Source organism: Oncorhynchus clarkii, chromosome 12, assembly GCF_045791955.1.
Source record: "Oncorhynchus clarkii lewisi isolate Uvic-CL-2024 chromosome 12, UVic_Ocla_1.0, whole genome shotgun sequence".
NCBI lineage: Eukaryota > Metazoa > Chordata > Actinopteri > Salmoniformes > Salmonidae > Oncorhynchus > Oncorhynchus clarkii.
The window spans coordinates 20,764,396-20,787,079 of record NC_092158.1 but is presented as its reverse complement, the minus strand read 5'-3'; the positions used below and the strand labels follow the sequence as shown (position 1 = coordinate 20,787,079).

The 22,684-nt window shown below is 43.9% G+C and overlaps 1 protein-coding gene across 2 annotated transcripts; it reads right to left on the bottom strand.

Annotated features, from left to right (window-relative positions):
- Nucleotides 1–283: 283 nt before the first annotated feature.
- LOC139422866 (palmitoyltransferase ZDHHC8B-like) lies at nucleotides 284–22,316 on the bottom strand. Of its 2 annotated transcripts, XR_011635771.1 has the most exons (11): nucleotides 21,960–22,316; nucleotides 10,739–10,860; nucleotides 7,218–7,375; nucleotides 5,317–5,489; nucleotides 4,977–5,079; nucleotides 4,742–4,833; nucleotides 4,501–4,633; nucleotides 4,261–4,375; nucleotides 3,834–3,952; nucleotides 2,093–3,711; nucleotides 284–724 (listed from the first exon to the last, which is right to left on the bottom strand). XR_011635771.1 is itself a non-coding variant. In XM_071174291.1 (10 exons), exons 1-10 carry the CDS (start codon nucleotides 22,061–22,063, stop codon nucleotides 2,608–2,610), a joined length of 2,223 nt encoding a protein of 740 aa, XP_071030392.1. In that variant the 5' UTR covers nucleotides 22,064–22,316; the 3' UTR covers nucleotides 284–2,607. The 2 variants fall into 2 exon arrangements, 1 of the variants encoding a protein (XP_071030392.1); XM_071174291.1 differs by having other exon boundaries at nucleotides 284–3,711.
- Nucleotides 22,317–22,684: the final 368 nt, after the last annotated feature.

Sequence of the window (22,684 nt, the reverse complement as noted above, 5' to 3'; positions counted from 1 at the left end):
TGGGATGTGGACATGAAGCTAGGGTTAGGGTTGAACTGGGATGTGGACATGAAGCTAGGGTTAGGGTTCTGATTGAACTGGAATGTGGACATGAAGCTAGGGTTAGGGTTAGGTTTGAACTAGGATGTGGATATGAAGCTAGGGTTAGGGTTAGGGTTGAACAGGGATGTGGACATGAAGCTAGGGTTAGGGTTGAACTGGGATGTGTACATGAAGCCTGGGTTAGGGTTGAACTGGGATGTGGACATGAAGCTTGTGGCAAAAACAACAACTAATACAAAAAAAGGAACAAAACAGTCACTTTTTTATTTGTCAAAACAACTACAAAATATTAATAAAGCATGACTTCAACAGACGCAAAATAATAGAATGTCTCATCATCATCACATGACATTATGACATTATTTCTCAAAAGCATTATCAAACACATATGTCAAAACACATATATCAAAACACATATATCAAAACACATATTTCAAAACACATATACCAAACACATACACTACTAGTCAAAAGTTTGGACACACCTACACATTCAAGGGTTTTTCTTTACTTTGACTATTTTTGACATAATAGTGAAGACATCAACATTATGAAATAACACATATGGAATCATGTAGTAACCAAAAAAGTGTTAAACAAATCAGAATATGTTTTATATTTGAGATTATTCAAAGTAGCCACCCTTTGCCTTGATGGCATCATTGCACACTCTTGGCATTCTCTCAACCAGCATCATGAGGAATGCTTTTCTAGCAGTCTTGAAGGAGTTCCCACATATGCTGAGCACTTGTTGGCTGCCTTGCCTTCACTCTGTGGTCCAACTCATCCCACACCATTTCAACTGGGTTGAGGTCGGGTGATTGTGGAGGCCAGGTCACTTGATGCAGCATTCCATCACTCTCCTTATTGGTCAAATAGCCCTGACTCATTGCCCTGTTGAAAACAAATGATAGTCCCACTAAGCTCAAACCAGATGGGATGGCGTATCACTGCAGAATGCTGTGGTAGTCATGCTGGTTAAATGTGCCTTGAATTCTAAATAAAACACAAACATTCACCAGAAAAGCACCCCCACACCATCACAACTTCTCCTCCATGCTTCACGGTGGGAACCTCACATGCGGAGATCATCCGTTCACCTACTCTGCATCTCACAAAGACACGACGGTTGGATCCAAAAATCTCACATTTCGACTCATCAGACCAAATTAGACGGATTTCCACCGGTCTAATGTCCATTGCTCGGGTTTCTTGGCCCAAGCAAGTCTCTTCTTATTATTGGTGTCCTTTAGTAGTGGTTTGTTTGCAGCAATTCAACCATGAAGGCCTGATTCACACAGTCTCCTCTGAACAGTTGATGTTGAGATCTGTCTGTTACTTGAACTCTGTGAAGCATTCATTTGGGCTGCAATCTGAGGTGCAGTTAACTCTAATGAATTAATCCTCTGCAGCAGAGGTAACTCTGGGTCTTCCTTTCCTGTGGCGGTCCTCATGAGAGCCAGTTTCATCATAGCGTTTGATGGTTTTTGCAACTGCACTTAAAGAAACTTTCAAAGTTCTTGAAATGTTCTGGATTGACTGACCTTCATCTCTTAAAGTAATGATGGACTGTCATTATTTGAGCTGTTCTTGCCATAACATGGACTTGGTATTTTACCAAATAGGGCTATCTTCTATATACCACCCCTACCTTGTCACAACACAACTGATTGGCTCAAACACATTATGAAGGAAAGAAATTCCACAAATGAACTTTTAACAAGGCACAACTGTTAATTGAAATGCATTAGAGGTGACTTGTAACGAATCTCCTCTTCGTCTGAGGAAGCGTAGTCAAGATCGGACCAACAAGCAGCGTGGTAAGTGTTCATGTTAATATTTTAATATAACAGAACACGAAACAAAAATAACAACGAGAATGTAAGAAACGAAACAGTCCTGTCAGGTGAAACAACACAAAACAGGAAACAACTACCCACCAACACAGGTGGGAACAGGCTACCTAAGTATGGTTCTCAATCAGAGACAACGATTGACAGCTGCCTCTGATTGGGAACCATACCAGGCCAAACACATAGAAGTACAAAACCTAGAACAAAACATAGAATGCATTTTTTTGGTTACTACATGATTGCATATGTGTTATTTCATAGTTTCGATGTCTTCACTATTATTCTACAATGTAGAAAATAATCAAAATAAAGAAAAACACTTGAATGAGTAGGTGTGTCCAAACTTTTGACTGGTACTGTATATCAACAATCAAAGATAAGTATTCTGAACTCTGTTCTAGTTGAGCTTATTGGTTCCTTTGACTACATAAGGAGGCACAACTGTCTGCCAATTGGCCACTGTCCTGAGAATCAGATATCTGCATATGGTGTTGGTTAACACTCCGTCTTTATTCAAAACACACCCTTGTCTAGCAAGAGGACCAAGTATAAATATCTGTACAAAATTATTCCCATAACTGCATATTGATGTCCTCTCGACTCCCACACAGACACACTTACACCGTGCTGGGAAGTTGTGGATATACAGGCTAACACTGCAGAGTGGTGTGGCTGACTGGCTGCATACACCCTCAAGGAGACTTAGTGTTTCCTACTTGGATAGAGCCAGGGGTGCTGAGTCCTTACCCTCCATGGCGTATATGAGTGAGGGGCGTTTTGGGGGGACGCATGGGGCAGAGGAAGAGGAGGGGGTGTGGGGAAGTGTGGAGGAGGAGGGTGAGGGCTTAGCCTGCCTGTCTGGGGGGAGGTAAGATGGGGAGGGTGAACGACCCTTACACTGTAGGCTACTGTTGCTCTGCAGGGGGGAGCTGGAAGTCCTGGGGGCTCGGGTCAGAGAGGATGATGAGGCGCTGGAGAGGGGCGACCTCGTACCTGCGTACCCCAAAATACCCGTGCTCATCATGAACTCCCTGGAGCCGTATGAGGGCGGGGTGGGGGCGCGGGAACCCGGGGGGCGCATGCTGTCTGCAGGGAGGCTGCGTCTGCTGGGGATGTCGTAGACCCCCATGTCTGGGCAGCCATATAGGGCCTGGGACCTGGCCTGCATCAGCAGCATCCTGTCCTTCGCCTCCATCTCCTGCCGCTCCTTAATGGAGGCCATGATGGACTTGGAGAGGTTATCGTAGCGGACCGGAGAGGCCTCCCGATGGATCAAGGTCTGTGGGGAGAGGTCCCTGTGTATCAGGGCCTGAGGGTTGAGGTTCCGTAGAGAGGGGTCCCTGGGTAAAGTGTCCCTTGTCTGGGGAGATTGTCTGCTGACCCCCATGAACACGGGGCTGTAGGCGTGTGAAGGGGACCCCTGCAGCACACTGCCATCGAGGCCCAGGGTCAAGAATTGGGGGTGGTAGTGAAGTGGTGGTCCCCCTCGCTGGGTCAGGTAGTTAGGGTCACCTGGGTTCACCAGGTTGCTGTAGGAGAAGCTGCTGCGGCTGGACAGGGGGTTGTGAGGGGGGAACCCGCCCGGAGACACCTGGTGGGAGATCAGACCCTCTGAGTGCAAGGCCGGCAACTTGTTTCCATGTCTATAGGCGTGTTTATGGGTGAGGAAGCGGGAGTTAAGGGTGAGAGAGTTGAGCTGGTGTGGAGAGGACATGGGACCCGACTGGAAGGCTAGCTGCTGGTCCACTCTGGCCAGGATGGGTTCTGATGACAAGTAATGACCTCTACTGCTGCCCCCCTGTTGCTCTGGTGCCACCTAGACGTAACCACAACCACAACATATAACAGACCGTCAGAGAGCTCTCAAACCACAACCACGATCTGTGAAAACGGCTGCACAGTGTATCTGATGTCATTATTGCAAATGATATGACTGACCTGTTGGACAGATAAGGGGGGTGTTGGCTTGGTGGGGGACTGCGGTGCTGGCCTGAGCTGCTGCAGGATCTGCCCAGGGGGAGGGCTCAATGGTTTGGGATGAAGACTACTCTCTGGAACTGAAACACAGAGGAAGGAGGATTAATATTCACCAAAATAAATGTGAAATAAATGACAATCATATCTAATGGGACTGAGCTAGTCCAGAGAGAGACAGTAATGTATGTGGAATCTAACACAAGCCTTTCATGGTACATGAAATAATGTCACCACCATGATGCAGTGTTGAGAGCAGTGGATGACCGTTTGAGGGGTTTCTGGACTGTTTCAAGTTTCTTCATGATAATTTCCTCAAGTCATCTATAATACGAGGTGCATACATACAGGTACTGTATGCTTGTTTGTCAGATTAATAACGTGACCCTACCCTCTAGGGCTGCTAGGTGGCTCTTCAGCAGGTTGGGGTCTGGTTTGGGGTGCAGCGGGGGTGGGGTGTTCAGGCGTTTAATATCTGGCTCGTCCATACCGTCTGCAGACGGGCGCTGAGAGCGGAAGAGAAGGAAATACAGTTCATTATATCTGATCTGCTGATGAAGTCTAATAACGATGCTGTGTGTGTGAATAGAGGATCTTCCCTACTGAGGGTATTTGGGGTGGACAGACTTACTTTACTTTGGAGATCATGACGCTGGACACCGTTATCCCTGACCCTAATAATTGGGATCTGTCTGTCAGTCTCTGGTTTCAGGAAAGGAGGCATGATGCGAACTGCTGATTTCTTAATGGGCCTCGCTGTATACCTGGTATGGTCCAAGCAAATAGATGAGCTAATGAGCTCCAATTTAGGGTCCGTTTACAATATATTATACTGTACATGATGTTTACATAAAACATGAAATGTTTCTTACTTTGGAGAGATGGGACTACATATGAGATACTCCAAGTTGCCACAGCAACCTAGAGTGAAAGGGTTGACCCCTCCTTGAAACTTCCCAGTAACCTGTGAAAAAGTAACCAACAATTTCCTAATTAAAGTGAGGACTCAACCTAGAGTCACCACATTATATAGTATAGAAACCTTTTATCTAGTCATTTAAAAGCATGAGTAACATGGAATGAAGTACAGCCCAGGGTTTGTCTGACCTGTTCATTGGTGGTTCTGCCCCTAGATACCAGATAGAGGTGGAACCCTGTGAGGCCAAGGACAGGAATGAAGAACAGGCCTGATACACTCATCACCACCAAGCTGGACGAAGCAGTAAAGGAGACTCAACAGCTCTCTTTAGGAAGCTTTGCAAATGAATGATCATGATCATACTGCACATACTGTATGAACACACACACCCCCACACACACACACACACACACACACACCCCCACACACACACACACACACACACACACACACACACACACACACACACACACACACACACACACACAGAGCACACAGAGTACACAGAGTGTGTGTAAGTAAGGATACGTGACAGTACAGTGCAGCTTCAACAGGTCTTCCTGATGGTGTAGAATGTAGAGCAGGCCACCGGAGAACACGCCCACCATGTGCATCGTGAGTGACAGCAGAAACAGGAAGAAGTAGCGGTAGTTCCGCCTCCCGATACAGTTGTTCACCCAGGGACAGTGGTGGTCAAAGTCCTGCATGCGATTATGACACAATGGAATACAACATTAGATAAAACATTCAATCACTCTGAGAATTATGACAACATATTGTAGCAGCCTACTTTACATGACTCTGTCCAACATTGTGTATCCATGCTACAAACAGTATTTTGGAGTGGTATAGCTAGCCACTTACACATGGTATTGATAATGATTGGACAATGGAAAAAATTATCATCAGAAGTCAAATAATCATACAAATGTCGATATGCACTTAGCTGTCTTAATATACCTCAGTGTACCCACACAGATTGTCCCAACCCTTTTAAAATCTCTCTCTCCGCTCCAGGGACAATAAAGGATTGGGGGAAAGGGATTAACCTGATTAATGTGATCCCTCTCTCACCCCTCCCCCTCTATCCCTCCATCATTCTCTCTCCCCCGTCCACCATTACCCTACAGCCACACACACATCACAGACAAACTGAATTGGTCCACCCACACAGACAGCATCGTGAAGAAGGCGCAGCAGCGCCTCTTCAACCGAGGGGGGCTGAAGAAATACGGCTTGTCACCAAAAGCACTCACAAACTTCTACAGATGCACAATCGAGAGCATCCTGTCGGGCTGTATCACCGCCTGGTACGGCAACTGCTCCGCCCACAACCGTAAAGCTTTCCAGAGGGTAGTGAGGTCTGCACAACGCATCACCGGGGGCAAACTACCTGCCCTCCAGGACACCTACACCACCCGATGTCACAGGAAGGCCATAAAGATCATCAAGGACAGCAACCACCCGAGCCACTGCCTGTTCACCCCGCTATCATCCAGAAGACGAGGTCAGTACAGGTGCATCAAAGCAGGGACCGAGAGACTGAAAAACAGCTTCTATCTCAAGGCCATCAGACTGTTAAACAGCCACCACTAACATTGAGTGGCTGCTGCCAACACACCGACTCAACTCCAGCCACTTTAATAATGGGAATTGATGGGAAATATATATATAAAATATATCACTAGCCACTTTAAACAATGCTACCTAATATAATGTTTACATACCCTACATTATTCATCTCATATGTATACGTATATACTGTACTCTATATCATCTACTGCATCTTTATGCAATACATGTATCACTAGCCACTTTGACTATGCCACTTTGTTTACATACTCATCTCATATGTATATACTGTACTCAATACCATCTACTGTATCTTGCCTATGCCGCTCTGTACCATCACTCATTCATATATCTTTATGTACATATTATTTATCCCCTTACACTTGTGTCTATAAGGTAGTAGTTTTGGAATTGTTAGCTAGATTACTTGTTGGTTCTTACTGCATTGTCGGAACTAGAAGCACAAGCATTTCGCTACACTCGCATTAACATCTGCTAACCATGTGTATGTGACAAATCAATTTGATTTGACTATTGACCCTACTCAGACCCTCCCTTCCCCTTCAACAACTACAGCACACCCTCCCTCCCCTCCCTCCCCTCTCCCTCATCACCCTCTCCTCCACCCCTTCCTACCCTTCTCCACCAACCCTTCCTCCCCACCACCCCTTTCTCCCCCTCTCCTCCCCACCACCCCTTCCTCTCTCCCCACCACCCCGTCCTCCCCCTCTCCACTACCCCTTGCTTGTTCTGTTTCCCTTTCCTCCCTCTCTCCCTTTATCACTTTCTAACCCGTCCTCCCTTTCTCCTCCTTCCCTCTCCCTCTCTCACCTCCCTCCCTCTCCCCTCCCTCTCACCTCTACACAGTGGTCACAGACACTGCAGTGGGAGCATCGTGGAGGTCTGTAAAAGTGGCAGGAGGCACACCACTTCAGCCTGACCTGGACACCCTTCACATCCACATTCTTGTAGAGCGGAGCGCGGAGGTCATCGTCCTTGTCCTCGTCCTCATTAGCTGAAACACAAACACACAGCTCAACATGAACTACAGATCAATGGCACAAAACTGGGAGTGGGGTAACACTAGACATACACTACCGTTCTAAAGTTTGGGGTCATTAGAAATGTCCTTGTTTTTGAAGGAAAAGCACATTTTATGTCCATTAAAATAACGTCAAATTGATCAGAAATACAATATAGTCATTGTTAATGTTGTAAATGACTATTGTAGCAGGAAACTGATTATTCTTTTATGGAATATCTACATAGGCGTACAGAGGCCCATTATAAGCAACTCCTGTGTTCCAATGTCACGTTGTGTTAGCTAATCCAAGTTTATCATTTTAAAAGGCTCATTGATCATTAGAAAACCCTTTTGCAATTATGTTAGCACAGCTGAAATGTGTTGTTCTGATTAAAGAAGCAATAAAACTGGCCCTCTTTAGACAAGTTGAGTATCTGGAGCATCAGCATTTGTCGGTTCGATGACAGACTCAAAATGGCCAGAAACAAAGCCCTTTCTTCTGAAACTCGTCAGTCTATTCTTGTTCTGAGAAATTAAGAAATTAAGAAATTGCCAAGGAACGGAAGATCTCGTACAACGCTGTGTACTACTCCCTTCACAGAACAGCGCAAACTGGCTCTAACGAGAATAGAAAGAAGAGTGGGAGGCCCCGGTGCACAACTGAGCAAGAGGTCAAATACATTAGAGTGTCTAGTTTGAGAAACAGATGCCTCACAAGGCCTCAACTGGCATGATTCATTCAATAGTAGCCGCAAAACACCAGTCTCAAAGTCAACAGTGAAGAGGCGACTCCGGGATGCTGGCCTTCTAGGCAGAGTTCCTCTGTCCAGTGTCTGTGTTCTTTTTCCCATCTTAATCTTTTATTTTTATTGGCAAGTCTGAGATATGGCTTTTTCATTTGTAACTCTGCCTACAAGGCCAGAATCCCAGAGTCGCCTCTTCACTGTTGACGTTTGTCACGCCCTGACCGCAGAGATCTTTTTATTCTCTATGTTTGGTTGGTCAGGGTGTGACTCGGGTGGGAAACTCTATGTTCTTTATTTTGGCTGGGTATGGTTCTCAACGATAGACAGCTGTCTATCGTTGTCTCTGATTGGGAATCATACTTAGGCAGCCTGTTTTGCCACCTTAGCCCAGGCTCTGCCGTAACCGGCCGTGACCGAGAGGTCCGTGGGGCGACGCACAATTGGCCTAGTGTCGTCCGGGTTAGGGAGGGTTTGCCGGTAGGGAAATCCTTGTCTCATCGAGCACCAGTGACACCTGTGGCGGGCCGGGCACAGTGTGCGCTAACCAAGGTTGCCAGGTGCACAGTGTTTCCTCCGACACATTGGTGCGGCTGGCTTCCGGGTTGGATGGCGCTGTGTTAAGAAGCAGTGCGGCTTGGTTGGGTTGTGTATCGGAGGACGCTTGACTTTCAACCTTTGTCTCTCCCGAGCCCGTCGGGGAGTTGTAGCGATGAGACAAGATAGTAGCTACCAAAAACAATTGGATATCACGAAATTGGGGAGAAAAAAGGGTCAAAAAAAAGAAGAAATTATCGGACCAAGGTGCAGCGTGGTCGGCGTACATTTTATCTTTATTAAAAATGAACACCTAAAAACAACAAAAGGAAAATTAACGTAACATTCAGTAGGCTACACAGAGCACCCCACACAGAACATCCCACAAAACTAAGGTGGCAAAATAGGCTGCCTAAGTATGATTCCCAATCAGAGACGATCGTAACAGAACATCCCACCAAAGAAGGACCAAGCAGCTTGGACAGGACGAGTGGATGTGGGAAGAGATCCTGGACGGTAAAGGACCCTGGACGCAGGCTGGAGAATATCGCCGTCCAAAGAAAGAGATAGAGGTAGCGAAGGAGGAGCGGCGACGATATGAGGAGGAAAGCCATCGATGGAAGTCAGAGAAGCCACTCCTCCAAAAATTGGGGGAGGGCCACAAGGGGAGGTTGGCGGAGCTAACTCACGGCAAGTAGCGTGGTACTGGTCAGGCACCGTGTTATGCGGTAAAGCGCACGGTGTCTCCAGTGCGTGTGCACAGCCAGGTGCGCTCGGAGCCAGCTCTCCGCAAGTGCCACGCTAGAGTGGGCATCCAGCCAGGGCAGATTGTGCCAGCTCAGCGCTCTTGGTCTCCGGTGCGCCGGTTCGGCCCAGGGTATTCTGCACCGGCTCTGCGCACTGTGTCTCCGGTGCGCTGTGACAGCTCAGTGAGTCCTGTGCCTGCGCTCCGCACGTGCCAGGCTAAAGTGGGCGGCAGGGTAGCCTAGTGGTTAGAGCGTTGGACTAGTAACCGGAAGGTTGCAAGTTCAAACCCCCGAGCTGACAAGGAACAAATCTGTCGTTCTGCCCCTGAACAGGCAGTTAACCCACTGTTCCTAGGCCGTCATTGAAAATAAGAATTTGTTCTTAACTGACTTGCCTAGTAAAATAAAGGTAAAAAAAATAATTTAAAAAAACATTTAAAAAGTGGGCATTTAGCCACGAAGAGCGGTGCAAGTTATAAGCACCAGATCTCCAATGCTCCCCCACAGCCCGGTTCGACCTGATCCTGCACTCTGGAGGTGCCGGGCTAAAGTGGGCATTCAGCCTGGAGGAGTGGTGCCAAAGCTGAATCCAGTGCTCCCCCACAGCCTGGTTCATCCTGTGCCTGCTCCACGGACCAAGCCTCCAGTTGGTCTCCCCAGCCGGGTCAGTCCGGAGCCTGCAGCGAGGGTCCCCAGTCCTGGGCCTGCAGAGAGGGTCTCCAGTCCAGGGCTTTGTTTCTGGCCATTTTGAGCCTGTAATCGAACCCACAAATGCTGATGCTCCAGATACTCAACTTGTCTAAAGAAGGACAGTTTTATTGCTTCTTTAATCAGAACAACAGTTTTCAGCTGTGCTAACATAATTGCAAAAGGGTTTTCTAACAATCAATTAGCCTTTTAAAATGATCAACTTGGATTAGCTAACACGTGCTAAACGTGCCATTGGAACACAGGAGTGATGGTTGCTGATAATGGGCCTCTGTACGCCTATATAGATATTCCATAAAGAATCAGCCGTTTTCAGCTACAATAGTCATTTACAACATTAACAATGTCTACATTGTATTTCTGATCAATATGATGTTATTTTAACGGACAGAAAATGTGCTTTTCTTTCAACAACAAGGACTTTTCTATGTGACCCCAAACGTTTGAATGGTAGTGTACATCTGTGTGTAGTTTATCATTCTATTCAAGAATAAATCCAATGCACTAGCTAGTATGTTATAACTAGTAGACAATAATTCAATACAATTGAACAACTACATGCCCACCAACTGTAATTTACAGTACTGAATAGACTTGTGCATAGTATAGTAGTTATTCACCCATGGGGAGAATGCCTGCATCCATAAAGGTTGCCATGGTGAAGTTGGCCAAGACAAGGAAGAACAGGATGGCACTGCATGGTGGTACGTAGGTTGACACGGTCACTGCCAGCCACGGGCACCTGGGACAGAGACAAGATGCAGATCAGTGGACTCACAATACACACACATTACACTCACAGTACACACACATTACACTCACAGTACACACACATTACACTCACAGTACACACACATTACACACACATTACACTCACAGTATACACACAGCACACACACAGTATACACACATTACACTCACAGTATACACACATTACACTCACAGTACACACACATTACACTCACAGTACACACACATTACACTCACAGTATACACACATTACACTCACAGTACACACACATTACACTCACAGTATACACACATTACACTCACAGTATACACACATTACACTCAAAGTACACACATTACACTCACAGTACACACACATTACACTCACAGTACACACACATTACACTCACAGTATACACACAGTATACACACATTACACTCACAGTATACACACATTACACTCACAGTATACACACAGCACACACACAGTAATATACCTAGGTTGAATGTGTTCAAAGGGGCATAAATCTATAGCTCTCTGGCTCAGTGTAAGAATAAATCAACAGTCATTATCATAAATATTTGGTTGCCTCAGCAAGAAAATGTAATTGAATACATTTATATTGTTTTACTGTCCAAAACTTACACTAGTTTCCGAAATCGGCAATGCCAAATTCAGTCTGATCTCGAACTTCATGGCGTTTGCACTGCCATAAAGCAAATATGTTTAAAACTAGAGAATTAGATTTGCTGTGAGGATTCCATGATTATATATCTGCAGTGTGAGATGAAATAGAGGCTCTGTACATTAATCAGGGTTCCTGAAGGAGACACAGATAAAAGGCACAGTGAATTACAGTATAATGATTACATTTCAGCATGAGTAACCTATGCATTATCTGCATTTTAAGAACAAATGTATTGTACAGTGGAATTGAGTTCAAAGCCATGCTGCTGTGAAGATTTTATCTTCACTTGAAAAACTTTGGGCCTCTTACATTATCACAACTGGTATTAGCATCTCCTTCCTGTGGGTATTTTATTTTTAGGGACAATAACAACAGCAGTAGTGTGGTGTGCCATTGAAGTGCAGACTGTGTATTAATGACCATGAACGTAACAGTGACCGTAACAGGACCGTGATCAGTGTGAAAACAGAAACTGGACGGCACCTCCACCCCACATGACCCAAAGCTGCAAATGTCAAGGGTCAGGATGTGACGAGGGCAGAACATGTACAGTGCATTTGGAAGGTATTCAGACCCCTTCCCTTTTTCCAGATGTTGTTACGTTAAAGCCTTATTCTAAAATTGATTAAATAGTTTTTTTCACCCTCATCAATCTACACACAATACCCCATAATGACAAAGCAAAAACAGGTTTTTAGACACTTTTGCAAATGTATCAAATAAACATCACATTTACATAAGTATTCAGACCCTTTACTCAGTACTTTGTTGAAGCACCTTTGGCAGCGATTACAGCCTCGAGTCTTATTGGGTATGACTCTGTACTTTGTTCCATTCATCTTTCCCTCAAACCTGACTAGTCTTCCAGTCTCTACCGCTGAAAAACATCCCCACGCTGCCACCACCTTGCTTCACTATAGGGATGGTATTGGCCAGGTGATGAGTAATGCCTGGTTTCCTCCATGTGATGCTTGACATTCACATTACAAAGTTCAATATTGGTTTCATTAGAGCAGAGAATCTTGTTTCTCATGGTCTGAGAGTCCTTTAGGTGCCTTTTGGCAAACTCCAAATGGGCTGTCATGTGCCTTTTTCTGAGGAGTGGCTTCCGTCTGGCCACTCTACCATAAAGGCCTGATTGATGGAGTGCTGCAGAAATGGTTGTCCTTCTGGAAGGTTCTCCCATCTCCAAAGAGGAACTCTGGAGCTCTGTCAGAGTGATCATCGGGTTCTTGGCCCTTCTCCTCCGATTGCTCAGTTTGGCCAGTCAGCCAGCTCTAGGAAGAGTCTTGGTGGTTCTAAACTTTTTCCATTTAAGAACGATGGCGGCCACAGTGTTCTTCGACCTCATGGCTGGATTTTTGCTCTGACATGCACTGTCAACTGTGGGACCTTATATAGACAGGTGTGTGCCTTTCCAAATCATGTCCAACCAATGGAATTTACCACATGTGGACTTCAATCAAGTTGTAGAGACGTCTCATGGATGATCAATGGAAACAGGATGCACCTGAGCTCAATTTCGTGTCACATAGCAAATATATTTGCAAACATTTATAAAAACCTGTTTTCGCTTTGACATTATGGGGTATTATGTGTAGATTGACAAGGGACATGTTTTTATTTGATCAATTTTAGAATAAGGCTGTAACGTAACAAAATGTGGAAAAAGTTAAGGGGTCTGAATACTTTCTGAATGCCCTGTATGTGTGAAATGAACTCCAATGGAATGTCTTTAGACTGACCGTGACTGTGAAACAGACAACATTTTGACAAAATTTAGAGTCCCTTCCCCAGCTCTAGCTCCAGCCCAGCGTAGTGCAAGATCCCCAACCCCTACAGAACAGCCCCAGTTAGGATGAGAGTGTGGGGGAAGGTGGTTACCCCGGAAGGAATGCCTGGTAATGAAATGCCAGCTGCAATCCCAATAATCCCAGGATTATGGACTCTGGATTACAGACCACTCTGCCAGCCCACAATGGTGGCATCCTCGCATCAGACGCCAAACACACAGAACCTGCTGTCAGCTGCCAGCAGCACACACAGCCCAAAAGACCCCATTCCATGCATATAGAATAAAATAAACCATACATACTCCATCACCTATACAGCTGCAACAGACATGCCTGCCTTTAAAGACAAACAGCCTTCAAAGGCAAGTACAGTATAGTTATGTACTGGAGAAACAGCTGTGTCTGAAGATCTGTCAGAGTAATGTTCCTCTATAAGGATTTACTTAAAGGCCCAACGCAGCAGTTTTTTTTATCTCAATATCAAATTATCTCTGGGTAGCAACTAAGTACCTTACTGTGATTGTTTTCAATTAAAATGGTCAAAAAAACAAAACAAAAAAAGAGCCCTTTAGCAAAGAGAAATTTCTCAAGCAAGAATTTTGCTAGGACTGTCTAGGAGTGGTCTGAGTGGGTAGGGGAAAACGGAAAAGTAGACATTATTGGCAGAGATGTTTGGAACTCTCTTTTTTATTGGTCTATAAACTAATTGACCGCCTGGTGATGGCACCAGGCAGGCCAAAACTCCATCCCACCAAAACAGGCTGACATTTTAGTCGGTCTTTGCAAACAGCTCTTACACTAAAAAGGCATTATCATAATTTTCACAATTTAACAGTATTATTCCAACCTCATAGTGTGTAAATATATATAGATGTTTTTGACTGCACTGGGCCTTTAATTGAAACAGATTAACACCTAATTGTACTACTGAGTAAGCCAGATTAATGAGGGGAACAGAACAGTAGGTTCCCAAAACTGGAGGAGGGGATTCATATCTATATCTTCTCTGAATAAACATTTCACTAAATATTGTCATGTTTGAGATGTACTTAAATTGTCATAACAGAGCTAGATTACATGGATATGTGCATTATACTGTACCCTTGTACTACACATTATACTGTACCCTTGTACTACACAGAGTCCATACTGTACTTGTCCCAGTATATCTACAGTATACTGTACTTGCAAGTCTAGCCACCCTACAGTATAAATAGGAAATGTGGATTAAGTTGGCAGATTCAGGGGTAGCTGCCAGCTGGGCAGCACTAAATAGTAGGGATCAAGCCCAGTCAGTCTGGAGTGGTGTTCATGTGCCTGCATACCACTTTCACTGCCCTCCTATACCAGCAAGACCAATGGGTAGTGGGGAAAACAAGGAGCCAAAAAGGCAATTAGGAATAAGTATACTGGCACTGTTCATCTTTTTAAAACAAATGATTTATCTGGTTGATTCCCCTACCCCTTCACCCATCTGTCAAATAATGGATACATCACCTAAAAATACTAAATGAGCACAGTATGGAAGATAATGATATTGGATTCCAAATAAGTAGAAATCAGTCTCATTTGGGATGAGTGCGGAGGGTCGGCCCGCGACTGATTGTTTTCTTATCAAAGGGATTATTCCTGTGGAAGCCATTGCATGAGTGGCCCTGCTGCCTGGACCATCATTGGTTTGTGACCATCTGGAGCAACTGCACATGGAGAGTTCCTCACGCTGCAGTGTGGCCAGGCGGGTAGACAAGCCCCTGCCCTGCGCCTAATGAAACAGACAGCAGAGCTGTATTAAATCATCCAGAAGGGTAAACTGCTGCTGAGACTGTCCAATCTGCACACTGCCATGCCTGAGAAGAGCCCAGCTGTTGGTCAGCGAGTCAACACCACCACTGTCGCATCGGTCAAGCAGCAAGCAGAGGAGAGCATTAGAGATTCTCACAACTACAGATCCTTGAACATTTCATGGATGTTAGACATGTTGAACAAGATATGATCATCAGACCTATGGAAGGTACTGTATGACTTGGCTTTAGCCACAATTGATTACACTGAATGAACACATAACACTGTTATAAGATGGTTTGGAGAGACTACTTCATTGAACTATAAAAACTACGGCTTGAATATCAACGACATATTTCTATTACATATAATAATGTTGTATGTGTAGGGATCGATGTGTAGGTGGGAAAAAAACAACATGTTTGTTTGGGTGGGGAGGGATAGAGAGGAGTGTAATTCTATAAATATCTGACCCACTACGGGTGTGTATCACATCTGACCTCCTCCCCTCTGCACATGGTCCCATAATTAACTCAGAATGAAAGGTCAAGAAGGCTTCTACGTACAGAACTTTGCAACATCTCAGCTACATTAAATGTTGAGATTAACTGACAAATTGTTACTAGGAAACACCCTTGACGTTACCATTTGTAAGAATCTTTGCTTGTTTGTGGTTCTACCCTTCGTACCAAACACTATAAGTGTTTAGTGATGCTTGAATGTCCAACGAATGTAGCTTTATAAAAAAAACTAGCTTTATAAAAAAACTACATTAATTCTACTGCACCAACAATCAAACATACAACATGACATTCTGTAGCTTTATCCAAGGCCATTTGGCCTTTGTATGCCTTTTGTGAATAGGATAAAAGCAGAAGTCAAATGTCCATCTCACGTGGAGTAATTAAGCAATAAGGCCAGAGGGGGGTGTGGTATATGGCCAATATACCACGGCTAAGGGCTGTTCTTATGCACAACGCAACACGGAGTGCCTGGATACAGCCCTTAGTCGTGGTATATTAGCCATATACCACAAACCCAGAGGTGCCCAATTGCACCCTCACCCTCACCTCCCCACCCCTTGGCTGAACCAAGGTTGATTTTATGACGGGAGACAACCAATGTCCCTTTTCCTCAGTGGTACTAAGGTGGGCTTGTATTTGGTCAAGACACTGGCAGGAGCTGTCATCTGTCCATCCCTGCTTTTAAAGGAACTAAGTAAAGGCCTGTCTAACAGTAAAGGCCTGTCTAACAGTAATGTAGGCCTACATATGATGTAATGGCAAAAGATTGTCCCTCAAGATTCCATTTCTTCTGCTGCTGCCAAATAATTATATAATTTACAGCAAAGGGTGGTTCCCAAAGATCTGGGGTCATGTCCAAATAAATAAATGTGCTTCCTGCAAAGTGTTGATGAAACGGGCCTCTGCTTCCTGAGTGAAAGGGGAAACAAAGAGCTTGTGTGATTGGGCTGGACTGCTCTGTTTCAACATGACCTTATCTATGAGTAATGGCTGTTCATGGAATAGACCATTTCAGACATACAGTGCCTTCGGAAACTAATTCAGACTCCTTGACTTTTTCCAAATGTTGTTAGGTTACAGCCTTCTTCTAAGATTGATGAAATGGTTTTTTCCATCATCTATCTACTCACAATACCCCATAATGACAAAGCAGAAACAGGTTTTAAGAAATGTTTGCTAATTTATAAAAAATAAAAACGGGTATATCACATTTACATAAGTATTCAGACTCTTTACTCAGTACTTTGTTGAAGCACCTTTGGCAGCAATTATAGCCTTGAGTCTTCTTGGGTATGATGCACTCTGGAGCAGATTTTCATCAAGGATCTCTCTGTACTTTGCTCCGTTCTTCTTTGCCTCGATCCTGACTAGTCTCCCTGACCCTGCCGCTGAAAACATCCCCACAGCATGATGCTTCCACCACCATGCTTCACCGTAGGGATGGTGCCAGGTCTCTTCCAGATGTGACGCTTGGCATTCAGGCCAAAGAGTTCAATCTTGGTTTCATTAAACCAGAGAACCTTGTTTCTCATGGTCTGAGAGTCTTTAGGGGCCTTTTGGGCACATAACAGCAAGCGGGCTGTTATGTGCCTTTTACTGAGGAGTGGCTTCCGTCTGGCCACTCTACCATAAAGGCCTGATTGGTGGAGTGCTGCAGAGATGGTTGTCCTTCTGAAAGGTTCTCCCATCTCCACAGAGGAACTCCAAAGCTCTGTCAGAGTGACCATCGGGTTCTTGGTCACCACCCTGACCAAGGCCCTCCTCCCCCGATTGCTCAGTTTGGCTGGGCGGCCAGCTCTAGGAAGAGTCTTGGTGGTTCCGAACTTCATCCATTTAAGAATGATGGAGGCCACTGTGTTCTTGGGGACCATCAATACCGCAGACATTTTTGGGTACCCTTCACCAGTTCTGTGCCTCAACACAATCCTGTCTCTGAGCTTTAAGGACAATTCCTTCAACCTCATGGCTTGGTTTTTGCTCTGACATGCACTGTCAACTGTGGGACCTTATATAGGCAGGTGTGTGCCTTTCCAAATCATGTCCAATCAATTGAATTTACCCCAGGTGGACTCTCAGAGCAAAGGGTCTGAATACTTATTTAAATAAGGTACTTTTGTTTTTTATCCTTAATACATTTGCAAACATTTCTAAAAACCTGATTTCACTTTTGTCATTATGGGGTATTGTGTGTAGATTGTTGAGGATTTTTTATATCCATTTTAGAATAAGGCTGTAACGTAACAACATGTGTAAAAAGTTAATGGGTCTGAATACTTTCTGTCGACACTCTGCTTTATTATAGTGAAATCTCTCACTGGGAACGTTTTCAGAAAATTATATTCTCTCTTGTTGGTGATCTTCAATCTTCAGAGAAAGCTGCAATAATAACCACAGTGCAGTAGCCCTAGCGTTTAAGAGCATTGGGCCGGCCAGTAACCGAAAGGTCACTAGTTCGAATCCCAATCCGGCAAGTTGGAAAAAACCTGCCGTTCGCCCTTGAGCAAGGCAGTTAACACCAAACAACTGCTCCCGGGCGATAATGACATAGATTTAGATTAAGGCAGCCCCCCGCACCGCTTTTCATTTACATTGGATTGAGATGTCAACTAAGGTGATTTCAATGTTAAATCAACCAAACATTGCACCCTGTCATTGGATTTAAGATAGGTGAAAAAAAGATGAAATTCCCCTACGTTGATGACTTTTAGCAAATCCAATCAGTTTTCCATGTTGATTCAACATCATCACATTGATTTTAATGATTTTTTATGAAGTAGAAACAATGTTGATTCAACCAGTTTTTGCCCAGAAGGGTGCCACCCACATACAGCAGCAGCATACTGATGCCAATCACTCACACACACATAAACACTTCCACACTCACCGCTGCTGCTACTATTTATTATCTATCCTGTTGCCTAGTCACTTTACCCATACCTACATGTACATTCACTCTTAGAAAAAAAGGGGCTATCTAGAACCTAAAAGGGTTCTTTGGCTGCTTTGAATAACCCATTTTGGTTCCAGGTAGAACCATTTTCACAGAGGGATCTCCATGGAACCCAGAAGGGTTGTACATGGAACCAAAAAATGTTCTCCTATGAGGACAACCGAAGAACCCTTTTGAAATCCTTTTATCTAAGGGTGTAGGTACCTCAATTACCTCGTACCCCTACACAGATCGCCTCAGTACTGGTACTCCCTGTATATAGCCATGTTATTTTTTACTCGTTATTCGTTTTTTCACTGTGTATTTATTCCTTGTGTCACTATTTCTACTCTGCATTGCTGTAAAAGGACCCGTAATAAGCAACACCTGTTGTTTACAAAGTTTACAAAGCATGTGACAAATAAGATTTGATTTGACCAGAAGACAACGGTCTCTAGTCCTCTTGCCAGATTCCAAGATTCAGGAGCCTTAGTTTCAACACTACTTCCACAGATGGGGGAATCAAAGGGCATCGACCAGAAAATCGTTATCCTAATCCGAAACCTCACATATGCTAGAGCACCTGGTATTCAAAGTTAGGGTTGTGGGTTAATAATACTATTTGGAGGGAACCAAACATTAAGAGTAGTTTCTTTTATTGGACAATACACAAATGTTTTTTTTTATTGAGGTTCCCTTTATTTTGATAAGAGAGATGAAAGTGTAATGAATTAAAGGTTATTTGTTGATGTGAAAATCTAAATGTACTGATTTTGAGCTTGTGTCATTAGATTTGTGGTGGGGTAGGAATCCCAGATATTATTGTGAAAGAAATGGGTCCCCGCTGAATTTTTTTTAATACCACTTTGCTAGAGGACCCAATTGAAACTTTGCTTGAAAAACAACAGAGGAGGAAACTTGGACATATCTGGCTACAGGGGTCAGGGTTCAGTGGACTTAGTTAACAGCTGTTATGGTATTAGGTCTACTCACCAAGGCTCTACTAGCAATCTAGGGGATAATGTTGGCAGTGATCCTCACATTACTAAAAGGTAGTTTTGAGAATACAAGGGATTCATTCGGGAACCCGTTTTGCTCTAAACTGACCCAGTCTGACTTCTAGGAAATATACCTGACTCTAAGTTCTCAGCATCATTGCACTCTGGAAGAAGTTAACATAGTTTTTATACCAAATTCAAATAGCCTACAGTAGCTCAGATTAAGAGGATCAACATGATATTAGGCAATGAAATGTATCTACCAGTGGCGTAAAATACTTTAAAGTACTACTTAAGTCTTTTTTTGAGGGTTCTTGTACTTTACAATTTATATTTTGGACAATTTATACGCTATATATACAAATGCATGTTTCTGTTTCAGCCACACCTGTTGCTGACAGGTATATAAAATCGAGCACACTGCCATGCAATCTCCTTAGACAAACATTGTCAGTACAATAGCTTTACTGAAGAGCTCAGTGACTTTCAACGTGGCACTGTCATAGGATGTGACCTTTCCAACAAGTCAGTTCGTCAAATTACTGCCCTGCTAGAGCTGCCCCGGTCAACTGTAAGTGCTGTGAAGTGTGAAGTGGAAACATCCAGGAGCAACAACGGCTCAGCCGCGAAATGGTAGGCCACACAAGCTCACAGAACGGGACAGCTGAGTGCTGAAGTGTGTAGCGCGTAAAAAATTGTCTGTCCTCAGTTGCAGCACTCACTACCGAGTTCCAAACTGCCTCTGGAAGCAACGTCAGCACAATAACTGTTTCCGTCATGAAATGGGTTTCCATGGCTAAGCAGCCGCACACAACCTTAGATCACCATGCGCAATGCCAAGCATCGGCTGGAGTGGTGTAAAGCTCGCCGCAATTGGACTCTGGAGCAGTGGAAACGTGTTCTCTGGAGTGACGAATCACGCTTCACCATCTGGCAGTCCGACGATGAATCTGGGTTTGGTGGATGCCAGAACACTGCCAGTGAAGGGAAGTCTTAACGCTAAATGACACAATGGTATTTTAGACGATTCTGTGGTTCCAACTTTGTGGCAACAGTTTGTGGAAGGCCCTTTCCTTTATCAGCATGACAATGTCTTGTGCACAAAGCAAGGTCCATACAAAAATGGTTTATCGACATTGGCATGGAAGAACTTGACTGGCCTGCACAGAGCCCTGACCTCAACCCCATCGAACATCTTTGGGGTGAATTGGAACGCCGACTGCGAGCCAGGCCTAATGGCCTAACATTAGTGCCCGACCTCACTAAAGCGCTTGTGGCTGCAGCAATGTTCCCACATCTAGTGTAAAGCTTTCCCAGAAGAGTGGAGTCAGTTATAGCAGCAAAGGGGGCACCAACTCCATATTAATGCCCATGATGTTGAAATGAGATGTGCGACGAGCAGGTGTCCACATATTTTTGGTCAAGTAGTGTACTTTTACTTCATTACATTCCTAAAAAAAATTATGTACTTTTTACTCCATACATTTTCCCTGACACCCAAAAGTTACACTTTGAATGTTGGCAGTACAAGAAAATGGTCCAATTCACACACTTATCAAGAGAACATCCCTCCCTGGTCATCCCTACTGCCTCTGATCTGGCTGACTCACTAAACACACATGACTCTTTGGTCAATTATGTCTGAGTGTGGAGTGTGCCCCTGGTTATATGTAAACAAATAAAAAACGAGAAAATAGTGCCTTCAGGCTTGCTTAATATAAAGAATTTGAAATTATATATACTTTTACTTTGATACGTATGTATATTTTACCAATTACATTTTCTTTTGATACTTAGGTATATTTAAAACCAAATACTTTTAGATTTTTACTCAAGTAGTATTTTACTGGGTGACTTTTCAGTCTTACTTGAGCCATTTTCTATTTAAGGTATCTTTACTTTTAGTCAAGTATGACAAATGGGTCATTTTTCCACCACTGGTAACTACTAATGGACAGCTTTGGGTACAGTATTGCTGAACTGTTTTATGAATAATATTGCATATTGATATGCAAATAAAATTACACCAGAATATTTTTGGGTGGTCTTTTTACTGAATTGCTTATTCTTGCCCCCAAAAATTGTGTCATCGTTACACTTCTGTCCGATTGAACGCTACAAAAACACTGGGGAATGTTCTAAATTCCGAATGTGAAAAATGTTTATACTAGTATGCATAATGCGTGAGCAACATAACCTATTTTATCACAATATTTCACTGGAGAAAGCTACAGTTTGGAGTAAACGTGCATGCTCATTGCCTTATCCATTGAATTCTCTTTAAATCTCCAGACCACTTCATGTATGGAATAGTATACTGTAGTTTCGAAAGGGTAGGCCTACATTCGTGTCTGTTTTTAACTACTTTTCCTGAAGGAGACATAGTGGTCAACTTACGTAAATACGAAGAATAAAGTGGTGGACCCAACGAGGAGTACGGCAGCGGTGGACACTGGAATAAACGCGCTGGCTTTAATTCTCTCATCGCCGCTGGTGGGCATTCTGTAGCCTACTTTCCACAAACATCAGCAGTTTATTCTAACGAAACGATTACACCAATATAAAATAATGATCCACGATACGATGTATTCCCACTCTTCTATGTCCTGATCTCTGTCCTGGTTTTCGATGGGTCAAATGCAAACGAATGCATGGTGAAAAAGTCCAATGAACTGTGACCGTCTTGGAAATCCCACAGTCCCGACTGGTCCCGAAAAACTTAGCGAAGCTGCGCAGCTTACTGGTCAGGGCTCTGTTTGTGGGGGTTTCGTCGGGGGGGAAGAATGAATTACGTAAACTACACTGTAGCAGGCTAGACCACGTTGTGCTGTATGTTAACCAAAAAAATACAACAATTATTTAATTTCATATTAATTTAATGTTTTAATCATACTCTTGATTACAAATGTAATTTGCTTTACCATGGAAATGCATTTGTGTCATTAGAAATGGACAATAATGTTGCACTATAGTCAGAGATAGAATATTACACATTTGTACATAATTGAATGCTAACAACCTAAACATAGGCTATTCACACCCTGGTACAGTATATGGTGGTCAGGTTACTCCTTTACACTGATCCAAGTTTAGTTAGGCTTTTCTCTTCTGTATTGGGATAC